General features: G+C 42.3%; 1 protein-coding gene and 3 non-coding genes across 4 annotated transcripts in view; 3 read left to right on the top strand and 1 right to left on the bottom strand.

Annotated features, from left to right (window-relative positions):
* The window catches only part of LOC142391711 (cilia- and flagella-associated protein 47-like), a 45386-nt gene that overhangs the window by 4774 nt on the left and 16649 nt on the right, over positions 1-23963 (bottom strand). Inside the window, exons 27-51 of the mRNA XM_075477714.1 lie at positions 22565-22682; positions 22246-22346; positions 21515-21615; positions 21260-21370; positions 20963-21188; positions 20811-20882; positions 20351-20488; positions 19571-19652; positions 19387-19482; positions 18860-19046; positions 18267-18364; positions 17949-18062; positions 17724-17858; positions 17333-17445; positions 16929-17079; positions 16213-16301; positions 15687-15755; positions 14953-14999; positions 14465-14601; positions 13289-13391; positions 12734-12960; positions 12435-12570; positions 11767-11894; positions 11617-11680; positions 11037-11195 (exon numbers count right to left, since the gene is read on the bottom strand). Coding sequence (XP_075333829.1) covers positions 11077-11195; positions 11617-11680; positions 11767-11894; positions 12435-12570; positions 12734-12960; positions 13289-13391; positions 14465-14601; positions 14953-14999; positions 15687-15755; positions 16213-16301; positions 16929-17079; positions 17333-17445; positions 17724-17858; positions 17949-18062; positions 18267-18364; positions 18860-19046; positions 19387-19482; positions 19571-19652; positions 20351-20488; positions 20811-20882; positions 20963-21188; positions 21260-21370; positions 21515-21615; positions 22246-22346; positions 22565-22682 — 2962 coding nt within the window. The 3' untranslated portion in view covers positions 11037-11076. The remainder of the gene's footprint in view (positions 1-11036; positions 11196-11616; positions 11681-11766; positions 11895-12434; positions 12571-12733; positions 12961-13288; positions 13392-14464; positions 14602-14952; positions 15000-15686; positions 15756-16212; positions 16302-16928; positions 17080-17332; positions 17446-17723; positions 17859-17948; positions 18063-18266; positions 18365-18859; positions 19047-19386; positions 19483-19570; positions 19653-20350; positions 20489-20810; positions 20883-20962; positions 21189-21259; positions 21371-21514; positions 21616-22245; positions 22347-22564; positions 22683-23963) is intronic.
* trnad-guc (transfer RNA aspartic acid (anticodon GUC)) lies at positions 2157-2228 on the top strand. The gene has a single exon. It is a non-coding gene; the product is annotated as a tRNA-Asp (tRNA).
* On the top strand, positions 2735-2806 carry trnad-guc (transfer RNA aspartic acid (anticodon GUC)). Its single transcript has one exon. It is a non-coding gene; the product is annotated as a tRNA-Asp (tRNA).
* Positions 10943-11014, top strand: trnad-guc (transfer RNA aspartic acid (anticodon GUC)). Its single transcript has one exon. It is a non-coding gene; the product is annotated as a tRNA-Asp (tRNA).

Here is a 23963-nt window from a genome sequence, read left to right as displayed (position 1 = left end):
GGTGAAAGGCCATGCTGCATTGTAGGTGCTGGGAAGGCGATACCCGAGACCTCCTGTGCAAAGATGGTTTTTGCAGTTTGACATAAATGGCTCCCTCGACTCATCTCAAACCATACGTCTTTTGTCCAGAATAAGAATTGGAGCTCATAAAGGAACAACACCAAGCCATTGGTTCCGATATGTGGCCTTATTCAAGCTCTTAGGATTACCACGACCTGGATGACTGAGAATCTACAGCAACTATAAAACAGCTTCCCAAATTTTTTTACATCTAATTGCCACACCAAACTAAATCCTATCTTAGTCATTTCTCAGTGTAAGCAGGTTTAGTGGTATGACTCAATGAACAGGCATTCAACTGTAAGTTCCAAAAAAAAAATAAAATAAAATTGCTTGATACATCTTCATTAAAAAAATAAAATCTCCATACCTACCCTCATTTTGATTGAAAAAAAGTGACAATCCTTATAATTAGTGACCCCAACATACAACCACATTTTTAACTGAAATGTGGCCAGAACACGCAGAACTAAATTAAGTGTCACTTTGGAGGTTTTCAGTCCTGAAACCTCTGATCTAAAAGTCTGTCTCCTGATGTATGGCTGCTGCCACTCATGGTACAGACACTGGTTACAAAGATACAGAGACATAAATATTGGCGATATGAAATACAAAGTGGATTTACCCATCGTTGTCTTCCAGTCATTTTAATAATGGATGACTTGATGTTTTGAGCTTCCTTTCCAGCTCTTCATCCTCATCCATCATTGTGGTGTCGACAAGAGTTAGTGTACAAAAACAAGAAATTCTGGCTCAGTTTAGGATTAATTCAAATTTATCACATCTCACCATAAAAATAGGAATATTAATAAAATAACTTGCCCTGAGGTTTCGCTGGTGCACATGCTGCAGTCTCAGCAGACGTGGAAATGGAGGCAGATTGCAGCTTCTTCTGCAGGTCCTGCTGCAGCTTGTGCATGCATGTCCCGGGGGGCAGTGCGTCTTAATGAACTGTTCTATTGTCCCATACATCCTTCCAGGTGCCCCCCCTCTGTAGCATGCAACAATTCTCCTACTGAACCATCAATGCTCAAAAATCCGAAAAGAAATCTCAGACAATTTCGAGAATTAATTTAATGTTGATAACCTTTCCAAACACCATTGGGATGTTACAGGCAGGGCAGCTTTGTTTAACCAAAACATTGTAACTGCAAAGCTGTGTCATCAGGAAGTCTAGCACCTGAAATGTTAAACCAATTCTCTGAAAATTGTTTCACCTAAATCTAAAAAGGTGTAGAGTCGAAACTACCTTCAGAAGCTGTGGTTGCTCTGTAACTGACTCGTGTGTTTACATGAACGCAGATATTGTCAACCCCCCTGCCCTGTCAACAACTCAAATTATTAAAAAAAGATTAAAAAAAACTGCGGATGGCAGCCACGGTCGTTTGGTGCGCGTTGTTTTGTTTGTTAATAGTGTGTTCTGTCACAATACTGGGGGCTCTTTCACCAGAGAAGAGCTCATGAACATCAGGGACTCAACCCCTGATAATTTACTCCCTACTTTGATCGCCTCATCTGTGGATTTATTGGACAGTGTGGTCTCAGCTGCCCTCACCTGTGTACATGCAGTGAAACGCCGGAGGAGAGGAAAAAGGGCCGGTGCGCCTACGCAGACTTTGCACACCGCTACCTGGAATATGTCTCTCTTACGTGCGTTCACTGGGAAACAAAGTTGATGAACTTCAGCTGCTGTTGGCAAAGAACAGAGACTTTTATTCATCTTCCGTTTTGGGCTTCACGGAGATGTGGCTGTGAGAAACGATCCCAGACTCGGTCCTGCAGCTGGCAGGCTTCCAACTCCTGAGAGCATATCACGACACAGAACTCAGCGGAAAGAAAAAAGGTGGAGGTCTCCATTTCTACATTAACAGTAGCTGGTGTAACGATGTGACAGTGATTCAACAGCACTGTTCTCCTGTTCTGGAAACTTTCTTCATAAACTGCAAACCCTTCTACTCCCCCCGTGAGTTTGTTTCATTCATACTGGTCGGTGTTTACATTTCCCCTGAGGCTAACGTGCGGGAGGCAAACCTGGACAACGACAAGCCTCGGTTCACAGTGCAGCTCAGGCAGCTGTCAAAAGAACTTCTGTCATCTCCTCGTTAGTATAGTGGTGAGTATCCCCGCCTGTCACGCGGGAGACCGGGGTTCAATTCCCCGACGGGGAGAAATGTTTATTGTTCATTTATTTTTTTAAATACTTAATTATTATGTCTGGAAATATTTGCTCTACTCTTCTTTGCTGATGCCTGACAAAAAAGTGAACATCATTCCATAATTATGGATCGAGTTCGAGAAAGTTCCGAAGCACAAAAACCGGTTCAGAACGTAAGTGGATATCTATCAGAGATTTCTAAATAGTATACACCTTTTGTTGGGCTGAATGAACATGTTTTTATGCTACTGTTGACTTCTTGTGATTGTTGCAGCTAAAATGACCTGGAAATGTACATTTTCAATAATGGAGTAACGATTGTCTATACATTCTAAGCATACAGTCTATACATTATACTCTTATCCAACTCCAAGCTCTAGATGTGGCACCCTCATCCAAGATGATGCCTCGTCAAACCATGAAACATGCACAGATAGAACTTTTCATGCAATTACTCATTTAACAATAAATTTAACAGAAGTTACTGGATGTTCGTGAAGGCATAGCCGTAATGTCACCTCCTCGTTAGTATAGTGGTGAGTATCCCCGCCTGTCACGCGGGAGACCGGGGTTCAATTCCCCGACGGGGAGAAATATTTATTTTTTAAATACTTAATTATTGTCTGGAAATATTTGCTCTACTCTTCTTTGCTGAACATAGCGCCTGTAATTAGCAAAACATTGCCTATTTATTGTTACTGTTTTTGTTAGAGTACTTATGTCATGACATGTTATGGTAGCTGCTGTACGGCGTCCTGTCCTAAGAATTTCAGTGCCCAGTCCGACTCTTTTATTGTCAGATACACAGAACAGACTTGACAAAAAAGTAAACATTCCATAATTATGGATCGGGTTGGAGAAAGTTCCGAAGCACAAAAACGGGTTCAGAAAGTAAGTGGATATCTATCAGAGATTTCTGAACGGTACAATCCTTTTGTTGGGCGAATGAAAATGTTTTTATGCTACTCTCAACTTCTTGTGATTGTTGCAGCTAAAATGACCTGGAAATGTACATTTTCAATAATGGAGTAACGATTGTCTGTACATTCTAAGCATACTGTGCAAACTTCCCTGCTCTGCCGTGCGTGTGACGTCACCATCACATCCGGAAGGACCCGATTAGTCCTGGATTTACACGTGAACAATATAGCCTGACTGCAGCAGTGTTACCTGTTGGTCGCTGAGCACATTCGTAACGGTGTAAACCGAACCGGGCCGGACCCGTCATTACTGTTATAAGTGTCGGTTGTGCGTGAGTACAATGTAAGTGTGCATTGACTGTTTAACATTATCATGCCATTTCTAATGTGTGCGCCGTGGTTGCTAGCAGGCCGCCATGTTGTAGAGTTTGTTCTCACTCACAGAGTTTTTATGTTAGATATATATTTCCACAGACCTATTTATATGTCCATTTAAGTTACATAACATACAATACTGTTGGGATTGAGTGTCTATGATCGTGGATGGGTTTTATATCGGACAATATCTGCTTTATTTACTTTCTGTTGTAATGATGTGGTCTGAAGCGCCCCTGTGTGGCCGTTCTATAGTATTACTGATTATCGTCACTAGATTCATTATTCACTGCATTCTGCATGTAGTACTGTGTGCTTGTTTAATTGTTTATTCAAGTCAGTGACATATTTCTTTATTATTGTTTATTTATTCCCATATTTAGGAAACCACAACTAACACAAATGGTGTGTCCTGTTCCGATCTGTGTGGATCAATAAATAAGATTTAAAGAAACCTCTGGAGTAGCTGCAGTTTTTCTAGCAGAAGACTAAGGCCAGACTGTGTACGCCAGCATCCAAAATATATTCTACAAGTGGTCCTTCGAGCCGGAAGTACACAAGCTGCGCTATGGCTACAAGCAGAGGATATTACGACGAGCAGCAGCCACCTAGTCCCCGTCCCAGCAGGATGCGACGCATTCCCGGACATCTGGAGGACTATGAGCTTGGCTACCCGTTTCAACCCCCTCATCACACCGTGACAAGGACAGTGTCGCCTATGACAACATATGCAGCACCACCCAACATTGGAGGATTCCCTCCATATCCAGTGTCCACATATCCGTCCTATGAGAGCCCTGATGACAGACTTGAGCGCCTAGAGGCACGCTGGCAAAACGTGAGACACCAAATGAGAGAGTTAGAGGCTGAAATGAACAATGTACGACTGACTCCTCACCCTCAGGCTGGTTACACTCACCCCACATATCGCTCACACCCTTATGCTGCCGATATGTCTCAGTACAGTAGCCTTCCCCATCTTGAGAAGATGTGTCCTGGTACCACCTGGATCCATTATCCATCTTCATCAAAAATCCCAGCTCCGATGGTGCTCTCTCAGGATCAGGACAGGGCTGCAGCTCCATCAACGCACGCTGCACCCTCTGCTACACCTGCGGAGGCTGTGAACCAAGCTTCTTCTGCACTGCAGGCTGATGTGGACCAAGCATCAGAAGGTGAATCTATACGATCGGCTCCCCTTTCACAGATGGGACGTGTGGACTCTGTAGCCTCCATCTCATCAGCACATCCAACTACCTCGATGGTGCCACCTGCAGTCTCTGCAGTTCATGCCCCACCGATTCAGACTGCACATGCCCCATCACGACCAGCCAACAGTGCACCCAAGTATTGGCAGCCTCCTCCTCAGCAATACCCCTATCCGCCTGCATATTATCCTGCTCCTCCTGTCCAACACTATTATCCTCAGCAGCCTCTTCCACCTGTACAGCCACCAGACAACACTAATACACCAGGTGTTTTAGAGATGGTTATTGCCTCATCATATGGCATCCCCAAGCCCAAACTGACCGTTTTTGCCTCCGGGAAGGAAAGTGACTTCCTGATGCTTAAAAAGGGCCTGGACAGTGTTCTTGGGCCCCACAGACACTTAAGTGAAGACTACAAGTACCAAGTCCTTCTTGACCACCTCAGATTCCCTGCTGCACTCCAAATAGCCAAGCGGTTCATCCACAGTGCAACGCCATACACTACTGCCATGCAAGCTCTCATGCAAAGATATGGTCAGCCTAGACAGCTTGTGCAGGGAGAACTCAATGCCATCCTGAACGCTCCACCTGTCAAGGCCGGAGACTATCAAGGTATTGAAGATTTTGCAGCATCAGTTGGAACGCTAGTGGGCATGTTAAGCACAATGCAAGGTCCCTCCTCTTCAGAACTGATGTGTGGTTCTAATGTTGACACACTACTCACTAAGCTGCCTCCCAACTTCAGAGATGCCTTCGCAGATTACTGCTTCAACAGGGGAATCATCCAGAGTGGCAGTGACAGGACATATGCCCTTCCAGATCTGGCAGACTGGCTCGAGAGGAAAGTCCAGACGCTGCAGGTATCCCGTCGGATAAGTGCATGTCCCCCAGAACCCACACATGCTGACAGTCGCGAGCGCAGAACTGTGAAGCAGCCAAGAGTGAAATCTGCCACTATTCTACTCGGCAACCACCAGGGGGCACAGCAACATAATCCAGCTCCTGCATCCAGCACCCCACTACAGTCATCCAAGCGTGACAGGTTTAAGCCCTATTGCCCTTACTGTAGTAACCAAGAACACTACCTCAACGCCTGTAGCGACTTTGCCAAGCTCACCAACAATACAAAGGCTGGCTGGATAAAGGAGAAGAAAAGATGCTGGAGGTGTGGGAGAGGACATCCACCTGACAACTGCACGTTGAAGAAGCCCTGTTCAACTTGTGGAGAACAACACCTCACTGTGCTCCATGATGTAGCTCAAACAGAGACTGTTCTGACCGTGAGTACCTCCCCCTGCATGATTTACATGGACCAAATCAGCCATTCAGGCAGAGTGATGCTGAAGGTCGTCCCAGTACGCCTGTACAATGGGAAGAGAACACTCAATACTTACGCTGTTCTAGACGACGGATCTGAAAGGACAATCATACTACCAGCTGCTGTGCGTCACCTGGGTCTCAAGGGGAATGAAGAAACCCTGTCTCTAAGAACAATCAGACAGGACAAGGTGCAGTTAAAGGGAGCTACAGTTTCATTCAAAATGTCACCCATGATGAAGAAAGGTGTGAAACATGACATTCAACATGCTTTCACAGCAGCAGACCTGAATCTGGCTGAACAATCATGTGCAGCGGACAGCCTGAAACAAAACTACCAGCACCTGAGAGACATTCCATTGCACTCCTACAGTAAAGTCAAGCCTATGCTACTCATCGGTTCCGACAACCCTCACCTGATAACACCAGTATCCCCAGTGCGGTCTGGCCCAATCGGTGGACCTGTGGCTGTGTGCACGGCTCTGGGATGGGCTGTGCAGGGACCTGCCACCTTCCTACATCAGTCATCAGGTGAGAACAGCTGTCTTCATTCTACATTCCTCTCTCCTTCAGAAGAGCTACACCAACATGTTGAAAGGCTCTGGAAGCTTGACACATTGCCGTTCAGAAACAGCAAGGAAGTGACCCGCTCTAGTGAAGATAAAGCAGCTATGGAACAACTGGAGCAGAAGACTATCAGAGTCACAGTCGACGGTGTGTCCCGCTATGCTACTCCATTGTTGCATAAACCAAATGCACCCACACTCCATGCTCCACCCACAGCTGCGATGGCTCTCCTCAGAGCAACAGAGCGACGCCTTACTTCCAACCCTGAACAAGCTGCAGTGTACAATGAAGAGATACACAAGCTGGAGAGAGCTGGATATGCTGTCAGGATCAATGCTGACGAGGTGAGCAGTTCAAAGGAATCTTGGTTCCTCCCTCACCATCTTGTTTATCATAACGGTAAAGCCAGAGTTGTCTTTAACTGCTCCTTCAACTATCAACAAGCCTGCCTCAACAACAACCTGCTTCCTGGCCCTACCTTGAGTGCACCACTGCTCGGTGTGCTACTGAGGTTCAGAGAACATGCTGTGGCCATCAGCGGAGATATTCGTGGCATGTTTCACCAAGTCAGGCTCCTCCCTGAAGACCAGCCACTCCTCCGCTTCCTGTGGCGTGATGGTGAAAGAGAACGCAGCCCTGATGTCTACGAGTGGCGTGTTTTGCCATTTGGGACTACCTGCAGCCCCTGCTGCGCCACCTATGCTTTGCAGCATCATGTGCAAGAACACAGTGAGGGCAATGAAGAAGTGGTCCAGTCTGTGCTGCAATCATTTTATGTGGATAATTGTCTTCAGTCTATTCAGTCTCAGGATCAAGCCAGACAGCTCATTGACAAGATGAGAGATCTCCTTGCCAGTGGAGGCTTCGATATGAGACAGTGGTCCAGCAACATTCCTGAGGTAATCGCCCATCTGCCTCCCGAAGCCAAATCAGCAGCATGTGAGCTGTGGCTGACTGCAAATAAGACTGACCCCCAGGAGTCAACACTTGGCCTCCTGTGGCGCTGCAGACCTGACACACTCGGCTACAAACACCGAACCATCCCAGTGACTGAACCGACCATGAGATATGTATATCGGGTCTTAGCCAGCCAATACGACCCTCTGGGCTACATCATACCATATACAACTCGTGCCAAAGTCCTGGTTCAAGCCCTGTGGAGGAAGGAGAGAGGATGGGATGAGCCCATAGTGGATAGTCTCCTCCCCATATGGCAAGCGTGGGAGTGCGAGCTCCCACAGCTGCAACACATCACACTGCCACGCTGTTACACCACCAATGTTCCTGCTGACACACCAGTCGAACTACACATCTACTGCGATGCCTCCGAGAAAGCCTACGGTGCTGTAGCATACATGAGAATTGAAGACAGTGAAGAAAAGGTGCAGGTGACATTTGTGATGGCAAAATCTCGTGTTGCGCCGAAGAAACAACTTTCTATACCCCGCCTGGAGCTGTGTGCGGCTCTGTCAGGTGCACAACTAGCCAAGGTCCTGCACACAGAGCTGACTCTGCCAGTAAAGAAAACAACACTGTGGACAGATTCCACGACTGTCCTGCACTGGATCCAGGCTGAATCTCAGCAGTACAAGGTGTTTGTGGGGACCCGCATAGCAGAGATTCAGGAGCTGGTCGGAGTAGACAACTGGAGATATGTTCCATCAGCAGAGAATCCCGCTGACGATATCACCCGGGGGAAATTTCTGGCAGATCTAGCAAAGCCCAATCGATGGACATGTGGTCCAGCTTTCCTCCACCAGCCTCCAGCCGAGTGGCCAGTTAATCCTGCTGTAAGTTCCACATCTACTCCAGCTGAAGAAACCCGTGACATCACTTTTTGTGGTAACATCACTGTAAACAGTCCTCCTGTCCCAGACGTAACGCAGGTGACATCATGGTCCGACATAGTAGACTCCACATTCCAGGCCCAGCACGGTTGCTGTCGGCTGCTCGTCCCATGACTGCAGCCGACAGAGTTAACACAGAAGTTGCCATTTTAAAGAGAGCACAACAGGAGAGTTTCCCGGCAGAGTTCACAGCCCTGCAAGCAGGTAAACCTCTCAGCTCCAATAGCCGCTTGCTGTCTCTATCCCCTGTTTACGACCGAGATGTGGAGCTGATAAGGGTTGGAGGGCGACTTCGAAAGGCAGAGAAGCTAGAAGAGGATGCCATTCATCCTATCATTCTGTCACCAAATCACCACGTCACAAAGTTGCTGATTAAGGACTATGACGACCGGTTGCTGCATGCAGGCCCTGACCGTGTATTCGCAGAGATAAGAAGGACATACTGGATCGTACGAGGACGTCAAGCTGTGAAGAAACATCAGCATGGCTGCACAGAGTGCCGCAAATGGCGCAGCAAGCCTGTCATTCCTCCGATGGCTGACCTGCCAGCTGCACGGTTGCGCATCAACCAACCGCCATACTGGTCTACTGGAGTAGATTGTTTTGGCCCGTACACCATTAAAATAGGCCGCAGACACGAGAAAAGGTGGGGAATTATCTTTAAATGCCTCACCACTCGGTGTGTCCACCTGGATCTTCTGTGCAGCATGGACACTGACTCCTTTTTACTCGCCTTACGACGCTTTGTTGCAAGAAGAGGGAAGCCGTTCGAAATTCTTTGTGACAGAGGCACCAATTTCCGGGGAGGCGACAGAGAACTGCAAGAAGCCTTCGCCTCACTTGAGCCAGCATTACAGAACCAACTTGCTGAGCAGAGCATTCATTTCAGATTCAATCCGCCACTGGCACCACATTTCGGCGGTGCTTGGGAGAGAGAAATCAAATCTGTTAAAACTTCTCTGCAAGTTGTACTGAAAGACCAAGTGCTCTCAGAGGAAGTCCTCATGACAGTGCTTATAGAAGTTGAGGGGATTCTTAACTCTAAGCCCCTGTGCTATGCTACATCAGACGTTGCAGATCCCGACCCCATAACGCCAAATCTCCTGCTCATGGGGCGGCGGGATTCATCATTACCACAAGTTGTGTACCACAACAGTGACCTGCTTGGACGTCGCCGCTGGAAACACAGCCAGATGCTGGCAGATCACTTCTGGCTCCAGTTCACCAAGAACTATCTCCCCAACCTTCAACATCGTCGGAAGTGGTATAGATCTACTGTGGACCTCACACCAGATCAGGTGGTCATGATCATCGACCCACAGCTGCCCAGAGCACTGTGGCCGGTTGGACGAGTCACCAAAGTGATCCCCAGTGACGACGGTCGGATACGCGCAGCTGAGGTAGACATAAAAGGATCTACATACACACGACCAGTGGCCAAACTCATCCCCCTGCCAGGCATGCCAGAGGACTGAGACTGATCATATAGCACAGCAGAGACCTTTGTGGTACTACAAATTCACCAAGTGAATTCGGGGGCGGCTGTGCAAACTTCCCTGCTCTGCCGTGCGTGTGACGTCACCATCACATCCGGAAGGACCCGATTAGTCCTGGATTTACACGTGAACAATATAGCCTGACTGCAGCAGTGTTACCTGTTGGTCGCTGAGCACATTCGTAACGGTGTAAACCGAACCGGGCCGGACCCGTCATTACTGTTATAAGTGTCGGTTGTGCGTGAGTACAATGTAAGTGTGCATTGACTGTTTAACATTATCATGCCATTTCTAATGTGTGCGCCGTGGTTGCTAGCAGGCCGCCATGTTGTAGAGTTTGTTCTCACTCACAGAGTTTTTATGTTAGATATATATTTCCACAGACCTATTTATATGTCCATTTAAGTTACATATGTGTTACATAACATACAATACTGTTGGGATTGAGTGTCTATGATCGTGGATGGGTTTTATATCGGACAATATCTGCTTTATTTACTTTCTGTTGTAATGATGTGGTCTGAAGCGCCCCTGTGTGGCCGTTCTATAGTATTACTGATTATCGTCACTAGATTCATTATTCACTGCATTCTGCATGTAGTACTGTGTGCTTGTTTAATTGTTTATTCAAGTCAGTGACATATTTCTTTATTATTGTTTATTTATTTCCATATTTAGGAAACCACAACTAACACAAATGGTGTGTCCTGTTCCGATCTGTGTGGATCAATAAATAAGATTTAAAGAAACCTCTGGAGTAGCTGCAGTTTTTCTAGCAGAAGACTAAGGCCAGACTGTGTACGCCAGCATCCAAAATATATTCTACACATACAGTCTATACATTATACTCTTATCCAACTCCAAGCTCTAGATGTGGCACCCTCATCCAAGATGATGCCTCGTCAAACCATGAAACATGCACAGATAGAACTTCTCATGCAATACTCATTTAACAGAAGTTACTGGATGTTCGTGAAGGCATAGCCGTAATGTCACCTCCTCGTTAGTATAGTGGTGAGTATCCCCGCCTGTCACGCGGGAGACCGGGGTTCAATTCCCCGACGGGGAGTGTAATACTCTTTTAAACTCACTCGTTTATTTTGCATACTTGATATTTGGGATCACTTTGAATCACTTTCTGAAGGAAGAGGAATTGCTGTGCTTGTTAACAGCAGATGGTGTGGTCCTGGTCTTGGACATGTCACTTGTAGAAAGGTTCTCTGTGGGTTCCTGTCCACGTTGCTGCCACACTACAAAAACAACACCCCAATCCATTCAAAGATATCTCTGAAGATTTCTACCACACCGCTATCTGCTGCATCTCAGCTTTCTAAATGTTTGTCAGCCGATTTATATTAAAAAATTTAATCTACTTCTTACAACAACATTGCTAGAGTAATATTTAATACTGCAGCATTATAATAAAAAAGGTTATATTGGCATTGAACTTATTGGCTCAAAGTATAAAGGTATGACAGTTATTTCTTGCATAATCTATATTCCTTTGGCTTAAAATGCGATCTGTGTTGCTAAAGACACGATACAAGCATACCATCTAAATGAAGTAAATAAAAAGCTAGAAGTTAACAATTTTTATGGTAGTCCTTAATAAGTATCACACACACACACACAGACTGACCAATATGCAAAACATTTTCTCTTGCCACCTACCAGTGGAATGTGTTGTGTGCTTGGACAGAGCAGGTACACTGGAGTCTAAACAGGTGGATCCTTCCTGTTTCAGTATCAATTAAAACAGGAAATTACTTTTTCTTATAGAATTTACAGCTTTAATATATTCCTAAACCAGCTCATATCTACCTGTGGAGTGACCAGCGCCTCTAGTAGGTACACCCTGGTGTCACAACAGGACCTGAAGATAACCTCACATGGAAACTGCCCCGCTGAGTCAGCCTGGAACTGCAGTGGAACGTCCACACAGCCACAATCTTATCGAACATGCGGAGGAGTTTTAAAGAGGGCAAGCACAATCAAACCAGAAATGTTAATACATTGACATGCTGTTAAAGTAATAAATATCATGTGTGCATGAGTGGAATTATTACAAGTATTTTAATGGTTCAGCAGCCATCTTATCAAGGTGAAATTCTTACCTCAATCGGCCTTTAATGGGACTACAATTTAAAAAATAAATAAATAAATAAAAAAAAACCTGCCCAATAACATTTTTTTTCCCCAACAAAATAATATCTGATTAATGGGCCAGATATAATGTTTCAGATATACATTTCATTAATTCAGTCTGGAAGAGATCATTAACACTCATTTTACTTAACACTTGAGTATGTTGAGATCTGAATATTTCCAAAACCCAGATAACCTACTGTTCAGTACTGTACTCGATTCAAGCGTTCTTTATAGACAAAGAACAGTAGCAGCTCTGCTAGGGTGCAGTTCACATTAAACATCCTTTGTGGATATTGTGTAATTTATCTGTGCTGGGGTCTGTCTTTTTGTTCTTTTATTACCTGCAGCATTCTCCCACTGTATGGTCGTGTCTTCTTTTACAGGTATTGTAACAGTACTGGGTAGAGTGAAGTATTGTGGCAAAGAAACCTCCACATTGTATTCTATTCCATTACTCTGGTAAACACTCCTCAACAGCTGGGACAAACATGAGGGAAGACAAAAGAAGGACGGACAGCATGTAAAAACTGGAAAATTTGCCATTAGTAAAAACTGCAACATACGTGTGGAATCATGCCGTCTGCCTGCCAACTGACCTCCTGTTGGACAGGCAAAAGTTTTTGAGTGTATAAATGTGTACCGGCAGTCTGAGGAACTTCTGTGCAGCTGTGGCTGCCCTCACAGTGCTGCTGTGCAAAGTGTGTGTCAGCATCCGCCTCCTCAGTTCATCAGTGTTCATGGGGTTCTGACCCCAGACGGCCAGAGCTTGCTCCCATTGCATATTAATCCGGGGTACTTGTAGCATCTCCTCACACACTTCCCCCACCTTGCAGTGAAGACTCACCATTGATATACTGATATCACTGTCTATTTGTAAAAAATAAAATAAATTACTTATTTGATTTGCTGTGCGGTGTAAATATGTTATATAAACACACACACACACACACCTTTAGGCAACAAACGCAACAAGAATAGTACAAAATATGGCCCACTAGAAAATATACTCAGTTTAAGACTTTCCCATTTTTTGCAATGGAACAGTTTGGAAAAGATAACTAATAACTGATTATTAAAAAAAAATATATGTTTATCTTCTGTAATATAGAAAGATGCATCCTATTAGGTTAGTATAAGTGCAGTTACTGTAATTAACATCTGGTTTGACTCTGTGCTATGATGTTAAAATGCTTACCTAAGTTCTTGGGAATAGAAACTGTGTTACAGGACCGTGCAGACAGAGGGGAAGGAAGCGGTAACTGTGATGTGGCCTTCACCATATACACCATATCTCCCACCTAATGGGACACGTGTATACAGACAAACATGATTGTATATCACTCAAAACGTACGTAAAAAATGACTTAAAGTGATAGTTTGGAGTAGATTCACCCTAGGGTTATTTGAACCGTGACATCCAGCCAAGTAGCCCACCTGAAGTTTTTTCGAAATTGGCTGAACATCAGCTGAGTTACTGAGTTATCCCGAATAGCTTCGTACAAGGGTTAATGGATCCTGGCAGTATCTCCAAAATTACCACACTAAAAATCACATGCCATGACACCAAACTTCTACAGTAGTACAAATATGGTCTGTACTCACAAAACGATGCATTTGGAAGTTTGTACATAGTCCAGGAGTTTATTATTATCAACACAAGCCTGATAGCTTCTCTGCTGCATCGACGTCACTTCCTTGATCTGGGAGCTTCAAAGTAAGATGAGGGTTGATCTACTACTGTAGACAAAGTATATGCTATATTCTACATGATTTTTTATGTTGTAGAGTTGTGAATTTATTTTATCAATGGAGAAATTGAGCAGCCTTGCTTTGTTGTCTACAGTAGTAGATCAACCCTGATCTTACTTTGAAGCTCCCAGATCAAGGAAGTGACGTCCACGCAGCTTTAGCAGCAGAGAAGCTATCAGGCTTGTGTTGATAATAATAAACTCTTGGAGTATTTTCAAACTTCCAAATGCATCGCTTTGTGAGTACAGACCATATTTGTACTACTGTAGAAGTTTGGTGTCATGGCATGTGATTTTAGTGTGGTAATTTTGGAGATACTGCCAGGGTCCGTTAGCGCTTGTACTAAGCTATTCGGGATAACTCAGTAACTCAGCTGATGTTCAGCCAAGATCGAAAAAACTTCGGGTGGGCTACTTGGCTGGATGTCACGGTTCAAATGACCCCAGGTTGAATCTACTCCAGACTATCACTTTAAGTCAGTTCTTAAATACTAGGTAGGATAGATGTAAAGTGACCTGGATGAGATTGTGTTTCACAAAGATTTAATCAATCCTACTTTAGGTTTATATCCAGTGGGGATTTGCTGTCTGCCAAAAGTATAGCTGAACACAAAAACACTGACCTGTGGGCAAACCAGCAGCACAGAGCAGTATTTGGTGCCTGGGAAGAACGGCAGGTAGAGGATGCTCACACTGTCTGCTTGGCCTGACTTTAGACAAACACTCCTTGTTGCACTCTGAAACTCCCTGTCGTCACCATCTGGGTAGAGCAGAAAATGTATAAAGACAACAAGAAGACATGAGTAAGGGCACAGCACTGCATTCCAGTGTGGTCCGATTAAACGGCCTGGTCAAACTCAAACCACAGTTCAACTCAACTGTGCATGTAACCATGCTCCTTGTTTCACCTGTGATATTCTCTCGAGTGATCGTTTTACAAGCAAAACATTTACTGTAATTAACAAAGAAAGTACGACTACATGTGAACACAAAAAAATAAATAAACCTATGTAATCATAAACATGTGCAGCCAAAAGAAGAATCCAATTAAGATAACAGTAATTATATATAGCAATTATCATAGCAAGAAGTACAGTTATTTCCTACTTACTTTCCACCTGAGTCCCAATAATTAAGTCTGATGTCATCTCCTGTACACTGACAAGGGGGAGAAAAGAAAAATGTGGATTTTGTGCATCTTACCGCTTTGAACCAGTCTCTTAGAATCTCCTTAACACAGGCTTGCGTGTTTTTTAAAAGGCAAGTAATTAATTTTGTTTTTTCCCCCCCCCCCCTTCTACTTTTCGTTAGCCACCATATGACCCTTTTGTAGCAAAACTATAGATCACAAATGCAGTGCAGTCAGTACTCAAAGAACCAGCGTGACATTTTGGGAGATGTGCTACCTACTTCAGCAGCACACAGATATACACAACTTAATCTGTCTGTTTAATATGCAACTTCAACGAGCAGCAGGTTAGTGTGTAGCGTAGACAGAACAGGGATTCACTTCAAATTAACCGTAGCTGTCTAACATCAAAAAAATCTGACTTCCAATACCCCTTGAGCTCAGTTTTGCACTTTGCTGTACTTCAAAAAGTGATTTGTTCTATTCCATTGCTATGATTTGCTCCTTCCAAAACTGCCCAAGATTTACTTTAAAAAAAAAAAAAAAAAAAAAGTCATTTCATTTGGGGAATCATGACCACAGCCCCCCCAACTGTCTTAGAGCTTTATGTTACATAATCAGACACAAGTTGCCACTGCAGAATTAGAACTGTCATATTATTAATCTGACTTGTGTGTAATATAATGGCTGTTGTGAGCAGTACTCATATTACTTACTGCTGGACGAGACTTTCTTTTCTTGTTTCAGGCTCCAGTGGGTTGCAGGTAGACTCCACCAACACAACCCTAAACACACAGTCAGGCATACATAATCACATTTCAACAGTGTTCATCATCTACTTTCCCTCCTCCAAATTGTGTTTAAAAAAAAAAAAAAAAACTAAATTCATTTTTTGTATAAAAACCTGTTGAGTATTTTACAAGTGGCAATCTAAAAGATTCAATCTAAGAGCTATAATGTAAGGTAACAACACAGAACATATAACGGTGCAAGTGATGTGTTCACAAAATCTGCTGACAGACTAGTTTGAAAAACATTTCTGTAGAACTTTTTGCTCAGTACAATTCATTCAAATAATGATAAAATAAATTAACTGTAGGAATCATTGAGGAGACTAATCAGTCATCTATACTCTAAGGACCCAAATTACCCCAAACCGATGTAGAAAAGGTAACAATTGTTGAAAATAAAGCTCTTCCCATTTAGGTGTCTGTTATGTATTAATGTCCATCCTTTACCTACCTGAAATTAGCTTCTTTGCTGAGAGTGTTAATTAGTGGCACTGTGATCACTTTTGGCTGGTAACATGGAGAACTGCACCTGACCATATTCTAAGTAGAGAGTGTAAAGCAGACAGTATGTTATACAGTCTTATCAGCTGTAGGGCTGGATGATGAAAAGGAAAAAAAAAAAAAATCTCTTTATTGATCAATCTCCATCTCAATCACGATAGAGAATTTTATTATGTTGTCAATAAGCATGCATAACTTACTTTTTAGCTATATTCATTTTTATTTACATTACACATCACTACATAATCAAAATGTTGCCTTCATATTTCCTGTCTCACTCACATGAATGTCCCATCAGCTGCTAGGCTGCTGCACTCAGTCTAAAGAGCAGTTAAGTTTGTTGTACTTGGTAAAATTACCTCAGTATTTCTATATACCCATTTTTGGAAGGCAGCTGCAATAGAGTGGGCTCCTGAAGTCTGTTTTTTGCCAAGTACTTTCTTAATAACATTATTCAAAATAATCAAATGTTGCAACAGAAGTGTTCAGGTATAACAGTTTAACTAAGGAAGCCTCAATTCCACACATATTGATTTAGTATGTCTGTGCATACATTTTACTCAGAAAGAGATGGTTTGCAAACTTTAAGCAAATCAATATGCAAAGTTTGTACAACATAACACAACAGTGGCGCAGTAGGTGTGCCTTGTAGTACATTGTACTCACTGCTGGTGTAATGTGACTGACATGAGTCCTTAGATTGAAGGCAAGAGTGGTGCAGCGAAGGCCAAAATCAGAGCAGGAAATGAGCAAAAGAACTGCCTCCATAGGTCGCAGGAAGAGGCAGTTGTACTGGACAGCCAATTCAGAGTTTGACCTGTAAAAAACAGCATCATCAAGATATATTGTTATTATTCAGCTTCCAGAGGCAAAAGTAGGGCAAACCTTTTACATTTAAATATGAATAAGGAGAATTGGGAGTCATGGAATTAATTCAGGCCACATGCCTATAGTGACTATTTAGGCAGTTTGTTATTTAAGTATTTGGTTCACATGATGCTATTATCTAGTTTATTATTTAAAAACACTTGACAAATGTACAAATGTTTATGTTCTCATTGAAGACCTACTTTGGGGGAATTGTGACCAGAAATCCATTAGGGAGGGAGAAGAAATGGGCATCCTCTCCTAAAACGAGTACCTGGTATTTGATAGGCTTCGAGGTCGGGTTTTTCAAAAGCACCTGCAGTTCACACAGAAATAAACCCGTTTTTAATGCTGAAAGCAGACAAATGCTCCTGACAGAAAACAATACCATAATGAACTCTGTTTTGTTTGGCACCAAAAAAGGCACCTATTTTGTTAAGTTTTTAAACTGATGTTTCTTGATAATCCTTGTTTGTTTGCGCGTCTGCGTGAAGTCCCGGTAACAGTGTTTTATGTCTGCATGTGTGACAGTAACAGTCCAGGTTATTATTCAAACCATTTTGAATCTCCCGACGCTCATTCCTTAGATTTTACCTGCTTGCTGAAAGTGCCATGTAGGCTTCCTGATAGAGTAATGGTGCGTGAGGGTAGGAACTGAGGCAGCATCTCATACAGGTGAACACACAGAATCAACATCTGCACAGGATTAGGATCCGACAGGTCTGTGGGCTAAACACATCATGCACATTCAGTTACAGGAATATTGTGCCTTGTTTTTTTTTTTTGCCATCATCACCACCTTTCCTATGTGGCATTTACCTGCACGTTTATGTTGAGACAAAGTAAAGTTAAAGCCCGAGCCACAATAATATTGTTGTGGAGGATCTGCTCCAGGGTGTTAGTTGTGGTGTACATCCTTTGGAAGTGGCTCTTCTAGAAAGGTAAACAATAGCAAAACAGTTGCATTCCTTGTGTCCTTCATGAAGCTTGATGTCTGGGTTTTCCAACCCTTTCAAGCATCCCTTTACAAACCGATTTGAAAACATTAATTTGGGGCAAGCGCTCTCTCCCTCAGTCTCACTTCTACAACAAAAAAACAAGACGATTATGGACACGGAGACGCACATACAAACACACCAGATAAGGGCAGTATGCAGCAAGCAGAGCAGCTAGCACCAGTCCATCTGTTAAGTCCATATCAAAGTTCACTATCCAGCGAGCTGGTGGGACGCCATCTGTAAATCATTTCAACACAGTAGTTACCTACTTATTAACCAGAAACATTTATGAATATGTACCACATGGTTGCCGGGGCTGACAGTTTCTCTTCAAAACAAGTGTTAAAAAAAATAAAAAAATTCCAAATGTATAGATGACCACAGAAAATAAATGCAGAAAAATAAAAAAAACATTTCAACAAAATATTGATCTCAAAGATTGATGGACTTGTATACCACAGGGTGCATAACCACACAGAGGCTCGACATCTTTTTCCATTTGTCCCAGTTTTACCACATTGAGAGCATTACAGTCCAATGCACATACTGCATTTACATTGTACACTTTCAGTTACTGAATTTCTGCAGTCTTCTACAGAATAGCCCATCATAAACCAAGCATTAATATACATGCATTTATAGTGTGTGATTTCTTATTTTTATGTGTCAGCTTGAAAAAACAAAAACAACAACTTTTTACATCTTCAAAAATGTGGATTTTGTGCATCTTACCTCTGCCCCACACAGTCTTCCTCATGCTCTGGTAGTGCATTTGAAGCCATGAGAGCACTTTCAGCTCCCAGGATGAATAGATGTTACTAGCCAGAGACTGTGTACATTCAAGAAAAAGTTCATCTGTGTTTTTGTGGTTCAAAGCTGTGTTCAGGCCTTTCCATGACACCCGACACAACACCAGAACCTGTGAATGTGAAAAGGAAAACTCAACCCTGGGATTTAGTAAGTTGATGCTAATTTTGCTTAATTTCATTTAATTTTTAAATTTTTTATTTATTTATTTATTTTTCCAAGCTTCCTGAGACAAAAATATTGTTAAGATTCTTTTTAAGTGGTTAGGAATGAAACTCAAACTTTGATTGTGAATAAATAACCATTAGTTCAACAATTACTGCTAGTCGGGGAGAGAAATACAAAGGCAGGTAAAACAAAATGTGCAAGAAAGTAACAGAGGGAAATCGGGGCATAGCCTATACAACAATAGATTTAACAAGACAAACTGAAAGTAGACAAAAGATTTTTACCTTGTATATTTGTAGAAGCACATCAGTCCAGGACCGTTTGCTAAGAGACTCGTAATCAAAACTCTTGTGGTCTAGGCCATGTTTTATATCATTCAACTGAGAAAACACAAGTAGAACAATATATAAATAAAAATAAATCTAGAGTACATGCAATTTCATGGTGAGGGTGTAAACTGTAGGTTACCTGCAGGGAGCACCAGTGTTTAAACTCCAGAACATCCAACAAATACTCTGGTCTGATGTGACTAAGGCAGGCTCCCTGGACCCTGAGCACATGATTTCAGTGGACAGGGGAAAATGAAATTGTGAGATTGCGGGCTTCATGAATTTGATAAAGAAATGTAGGCTTTTCATTTAAAGAGGATCCACTACATATATATTCTTGCCACTGTATTCAGAAGGACATAAACACTAAAAAGCCACAAAACTGCACCATACAAAGTTTGACTACAGTAAAACTATGGCAACACATTTTGTCACTTAGTTCATTATCAGTGCTCATAATTGTTTGTAGAATATTTACATGTTTGTCCTATGAAAACTCATCCTGTTGTCTGCAAAAGGAGACATTTAAATTAAGCAGTTTTAATCTCATTACTACGCGCATACTAGCCTCGTCCCCACTTTCACTGATGGAAAAACATTTCTAAGACTGATCCGACATGAAAACAATCTCATGTTCTCCTAAATAGTAAAACTGTTTGTTCATGTTTTGTGATTTATAATGACTTTGATATTGTACCGTTTGTTGACTTTCTGAGCACTATATGGTCAGCGCAGTTAACTCTGCTTAAGAGTTTGGCTCTGCCAGGGGGGAAAACAAAAACAAAAACAGGGCTTTCTGCACTGCCATGTTCCTCCAGACACATGACCAATATGTCAAAATTCTTAAACATCTACACAAGTTGCATGACTGAAAAGGGTCAAAAGGTTTTGTGTCTGTTCTCATGAAGGAAAAGTTCACCTGAGAAAAGTAAGCATGGCCTCATACTGTTGAAGCAGCTGATCAGTGCGCTGGCCTAGATCACTGGAAAAGGTTTGACAGAGGCTAATACCGGGAATCCGTTTACCAGTCAAATGATGAAGCATGTCCACGACAGACCTACAATACATACAAAAACAGTGTTGAGGGTCACAGAGCCGAATCCATGCATCTAGCCAGCATTATTTGTCCACTCGTATGAAATGGGAACCTTTCCTGTTTTTTGAGATCTATTTCTAGGAGAAACATTATACAATGCAATGGGTGGCCACTGATTAAATATACAGTACTAAGCTATATTGATGTAATTGTGACAAATGTTAGCTTTCACTACTTTGCAGCATAAAAATGTATCATTTGAAACGCATTAAGACATGAATGACAAAAATACCATTTGGCTAAGCTTTGTACTGATAATATGCCAACCAATGCGTACACTTACCTTGTATCTTTATTTTGACTGACTCCATAAATCCCTCCTTTGAACTGGTTTGTTTGAATTTTTGACACAACTCTGAATGGAGAGAGGGATTTACATTATAAAAAAAAGTACTGTGAAGTAAAGAAAAAAAGAAAAAGGAAGCTTTTCCCCACCTTCTGAGTGTGTGTGGTATAGTGATAGGATGTGGTCCACTTGGCCAACCAAAGAGGCTAAACCACCTCTCCACAGCCAATAATACATTCTGATAATATTGTCCTTCCTCTGTGTTGGCAACAGGGAATTTTGGGATGCTGAGATTGCTCGAGAGCCCTCTGTTAGGAGAGGCATACGTGTCCCTGCTGGCCTGTTCACTCACACTGTCGCTGTCTGGAAAGGAATCTGAAGAAGCCATCTACATTTACTATAAAACATCCACAACCATGCGAGTGAAACATATTTAATTTTCTAACCTGAGTTTTTGTTTGTTGAGCTGTTGTGATCAAATGAAGATGATGATGTCAGGCCGGATGCGGGACTTGGTGTGCAATAGCACTGTAGAACTGCCTCTACAGCTGTGGCCCCTGATGAAATATTGAAAACCAACATAGAGAAAAGTGTTTAAATTATAATACTTGGATTTCTTTTAAATTTTTTCAGCAGGTGTTTTACTTCAGAGTTATTCAGCTCCACATCAAGTCATGCGTTTTATACAAGTTCAACAGTACCCGTTTTGAGAACTACCCGTTGATCAGAGTGGTGCAGTGCCATGTAGGGCCAGACTGTTAGCAGACAGTTGTCAGCAATAGCACACAACTTAACCCTGAATCTGAAGAAGAAAAGCAAAGTCAAAGAGACAGACAAAAAGTTTAGATGGACTTTCTCAACTTAAATGTATGAATTCCTCTGCATGCTGTGTACATGTACAACAACAGATAAGTGCAATACAACATGTTGCCTAAGAAGTGGACCCTACAAGTGAGAAAGCAAGGTGAGGAAGAAGAAGAAAATTAGAAACGAGTAACTGAATTTCTTAGTTTTAGTGCGACAGCCTTCACAGTTGATTTAGCCTTTATTTGAGGGTAATACATGAGAAGGGAAACCATGGTAAGGGCCCCAAAGAAAGACAATGCTAAAAAAAAAAAAAAAAAAAAGAAGAGTTAACTCAAGAAATATGAAGGGAAAAAAAGGATTAATTAACTAATTATTAGCAAAGTGTTATTCAGTAACCTACATACGTGTTCAAATTACAGCTTGTGACTTATAAACATTATCTACTACCAAAAGCAAATATCCTCCTCTTTAACTTGGCACATTCAAGATTAATATTAAGCCTCTTGCAACTATTTGTCACAGTGTAATGTAGCAGTTACAGATTGAGTTAAAAATGAAAGCTTAGTTCTTGATGGAAACTACACTTAAATGCATTCGATTTTATTTCATTTGAATTCAATGTCACCTGTTGTTCATGTGGTCAGCAAAGGTGATAGTTGTCCACATGGAAAGAGGAACATCAGAGCAGAATGACACAGTGCAGACCAGAGAAGTGACTTTGGCTTCCTGAAAAAAAAAAAAAAAAGGCTTTCAAAGGACAAAACAAATATTTATATCTACAGTATCTATAACATTTGATACAAAACAGTTTTCATCATCCACCCACAAAGTGGTTTTATATTCTGACCTTTTGACAAGTAAAAATAACTCTTTTTTTCCCCTCGTTTTGTTATTTCTGTTTTTGTCAATATGAGGGGTTTATTGTCCCGACAATAGAACTATACCTCATTGTGATCCTGGGCACGAACAGTGTTACCCTCAGGAAAGGTGACAGAGACAGGTTGTATCTTCGTCCCATCCTCCATTTCCATATCATCGACTTCAGCTAATACCGTTGTTCCACTACAAGAACAAGTTGGTAGACTGTAGAATATCTCACATAAATAAAACACTTTGTATTTGACTGTGTGGAAATCTGAAACTCCCCCAAAGTAGATGTTCAGATAAATACACGCTTTTATGATGAAAACTGAACAGGAAATACCACCAAGTAGAAGTTTCCTTACAACACTTTTAAAGTATCATTTCCAGCTAAAATCCCCAAAGGTCACTCTGCCTTTCTCATCACAGAGGATTTTAAGACGTAACTTTCATAAGTTTAATCTTCAATTGTTTCTATTTTGGTTGTGGTTTGAACATTTAAATTTTGACAATAAAAATGGTATTCAGAAGCTGCATCAGTCAGCCCAGACCTTCAAGCGTTGCATCTACGCAGCATGCCAACAATAAAGTATTGTATATGTAAACCTATTTGGCAATAAAACTTTCTGATTCTGGAGTTCGTTGATGTAAGTTTCTTACCCACTGAATGCCTCAGCACAACAAGTCCTCAGACATCTGAGGCTACGTGCCCACGACAACGGTAACGACAGATAAACACAGAACATTTCGACAGATGTGCTTTTCTTGCACACGGCGACGGCGTTTTTAGGAGTTCAAAACGGAGAAAACACAAACGCCCTCCAGAGTGGAGATCTTGAAAACGATCCAACCTCTCGTCGCCGTAGGAACAGTTCAAAACGCAGAAGTGCGTTTTTTTTGCACACGTTAAGTGGGTAGTTCTCCATGAACGACTCCCATATCTCACTATATTTATTTTGGACACTCTCCCAATCCACATTATCCACTGCCTTCCTGGCTTTGTAGTTCAGTGTCGTGTTCAGGAGCAACTGGACCTCATCATCTGTCCAAACAAAGTTTGAAGGCGTACTGTTGTTGCTGCCGCGCTTCGCCATTTTCTTCCAACTGACGCGGAGGAAGTAGCCACAAAACAGGCATTTCTCATATTTATTAATATATAACAATATAACTCATAACAATACCAAAGGTATTGTTGCTACTGCCACCTACGTCCGGGGCGTGCATACTACATTGGCAAACTGCGAGTTTTATACGTTTTCCCTGTTCCCATGGGTAGACAGATATCCACCCCAAGCGCTCGTGAGAACGCAGATAAATTGTGGAGGAAAAAAACGGACATCTGCGTTTATGCTTCGTGGGCACGTACCCTCAGTGTACCTACTCTCCTCCTCTAGCTGCGCTACAGGATTTGAACAACTATTAGTAATAGATTTTTGTGGAACTGTATTCTAAACTCAATTTCCATAAAGAGATTAATCTGTA

This window comes from Odontesthes bonariensis, chromosome 11 (assembly GCF_027942865.1).
Source record: "Odontesthes bonariensis isolate fOdoBon6 chromosome 11, fOdoBon6.hap1, whole genome shotgun sequence".
In the NCBI taxonomy this organism is placed as follows: domain Eukaryota; kingdom Metazoa; phylum Chordata; class Actinopteri; order Atheriniformes; family Atherinopsidae; genus Odontesthes; species Odontesthes bonariensis.
The sequence above is the reverse complement of the archived record's forward strand: the minus strand, read 5'-3'. Positions and strand labels throughout refer to the sequence as shown.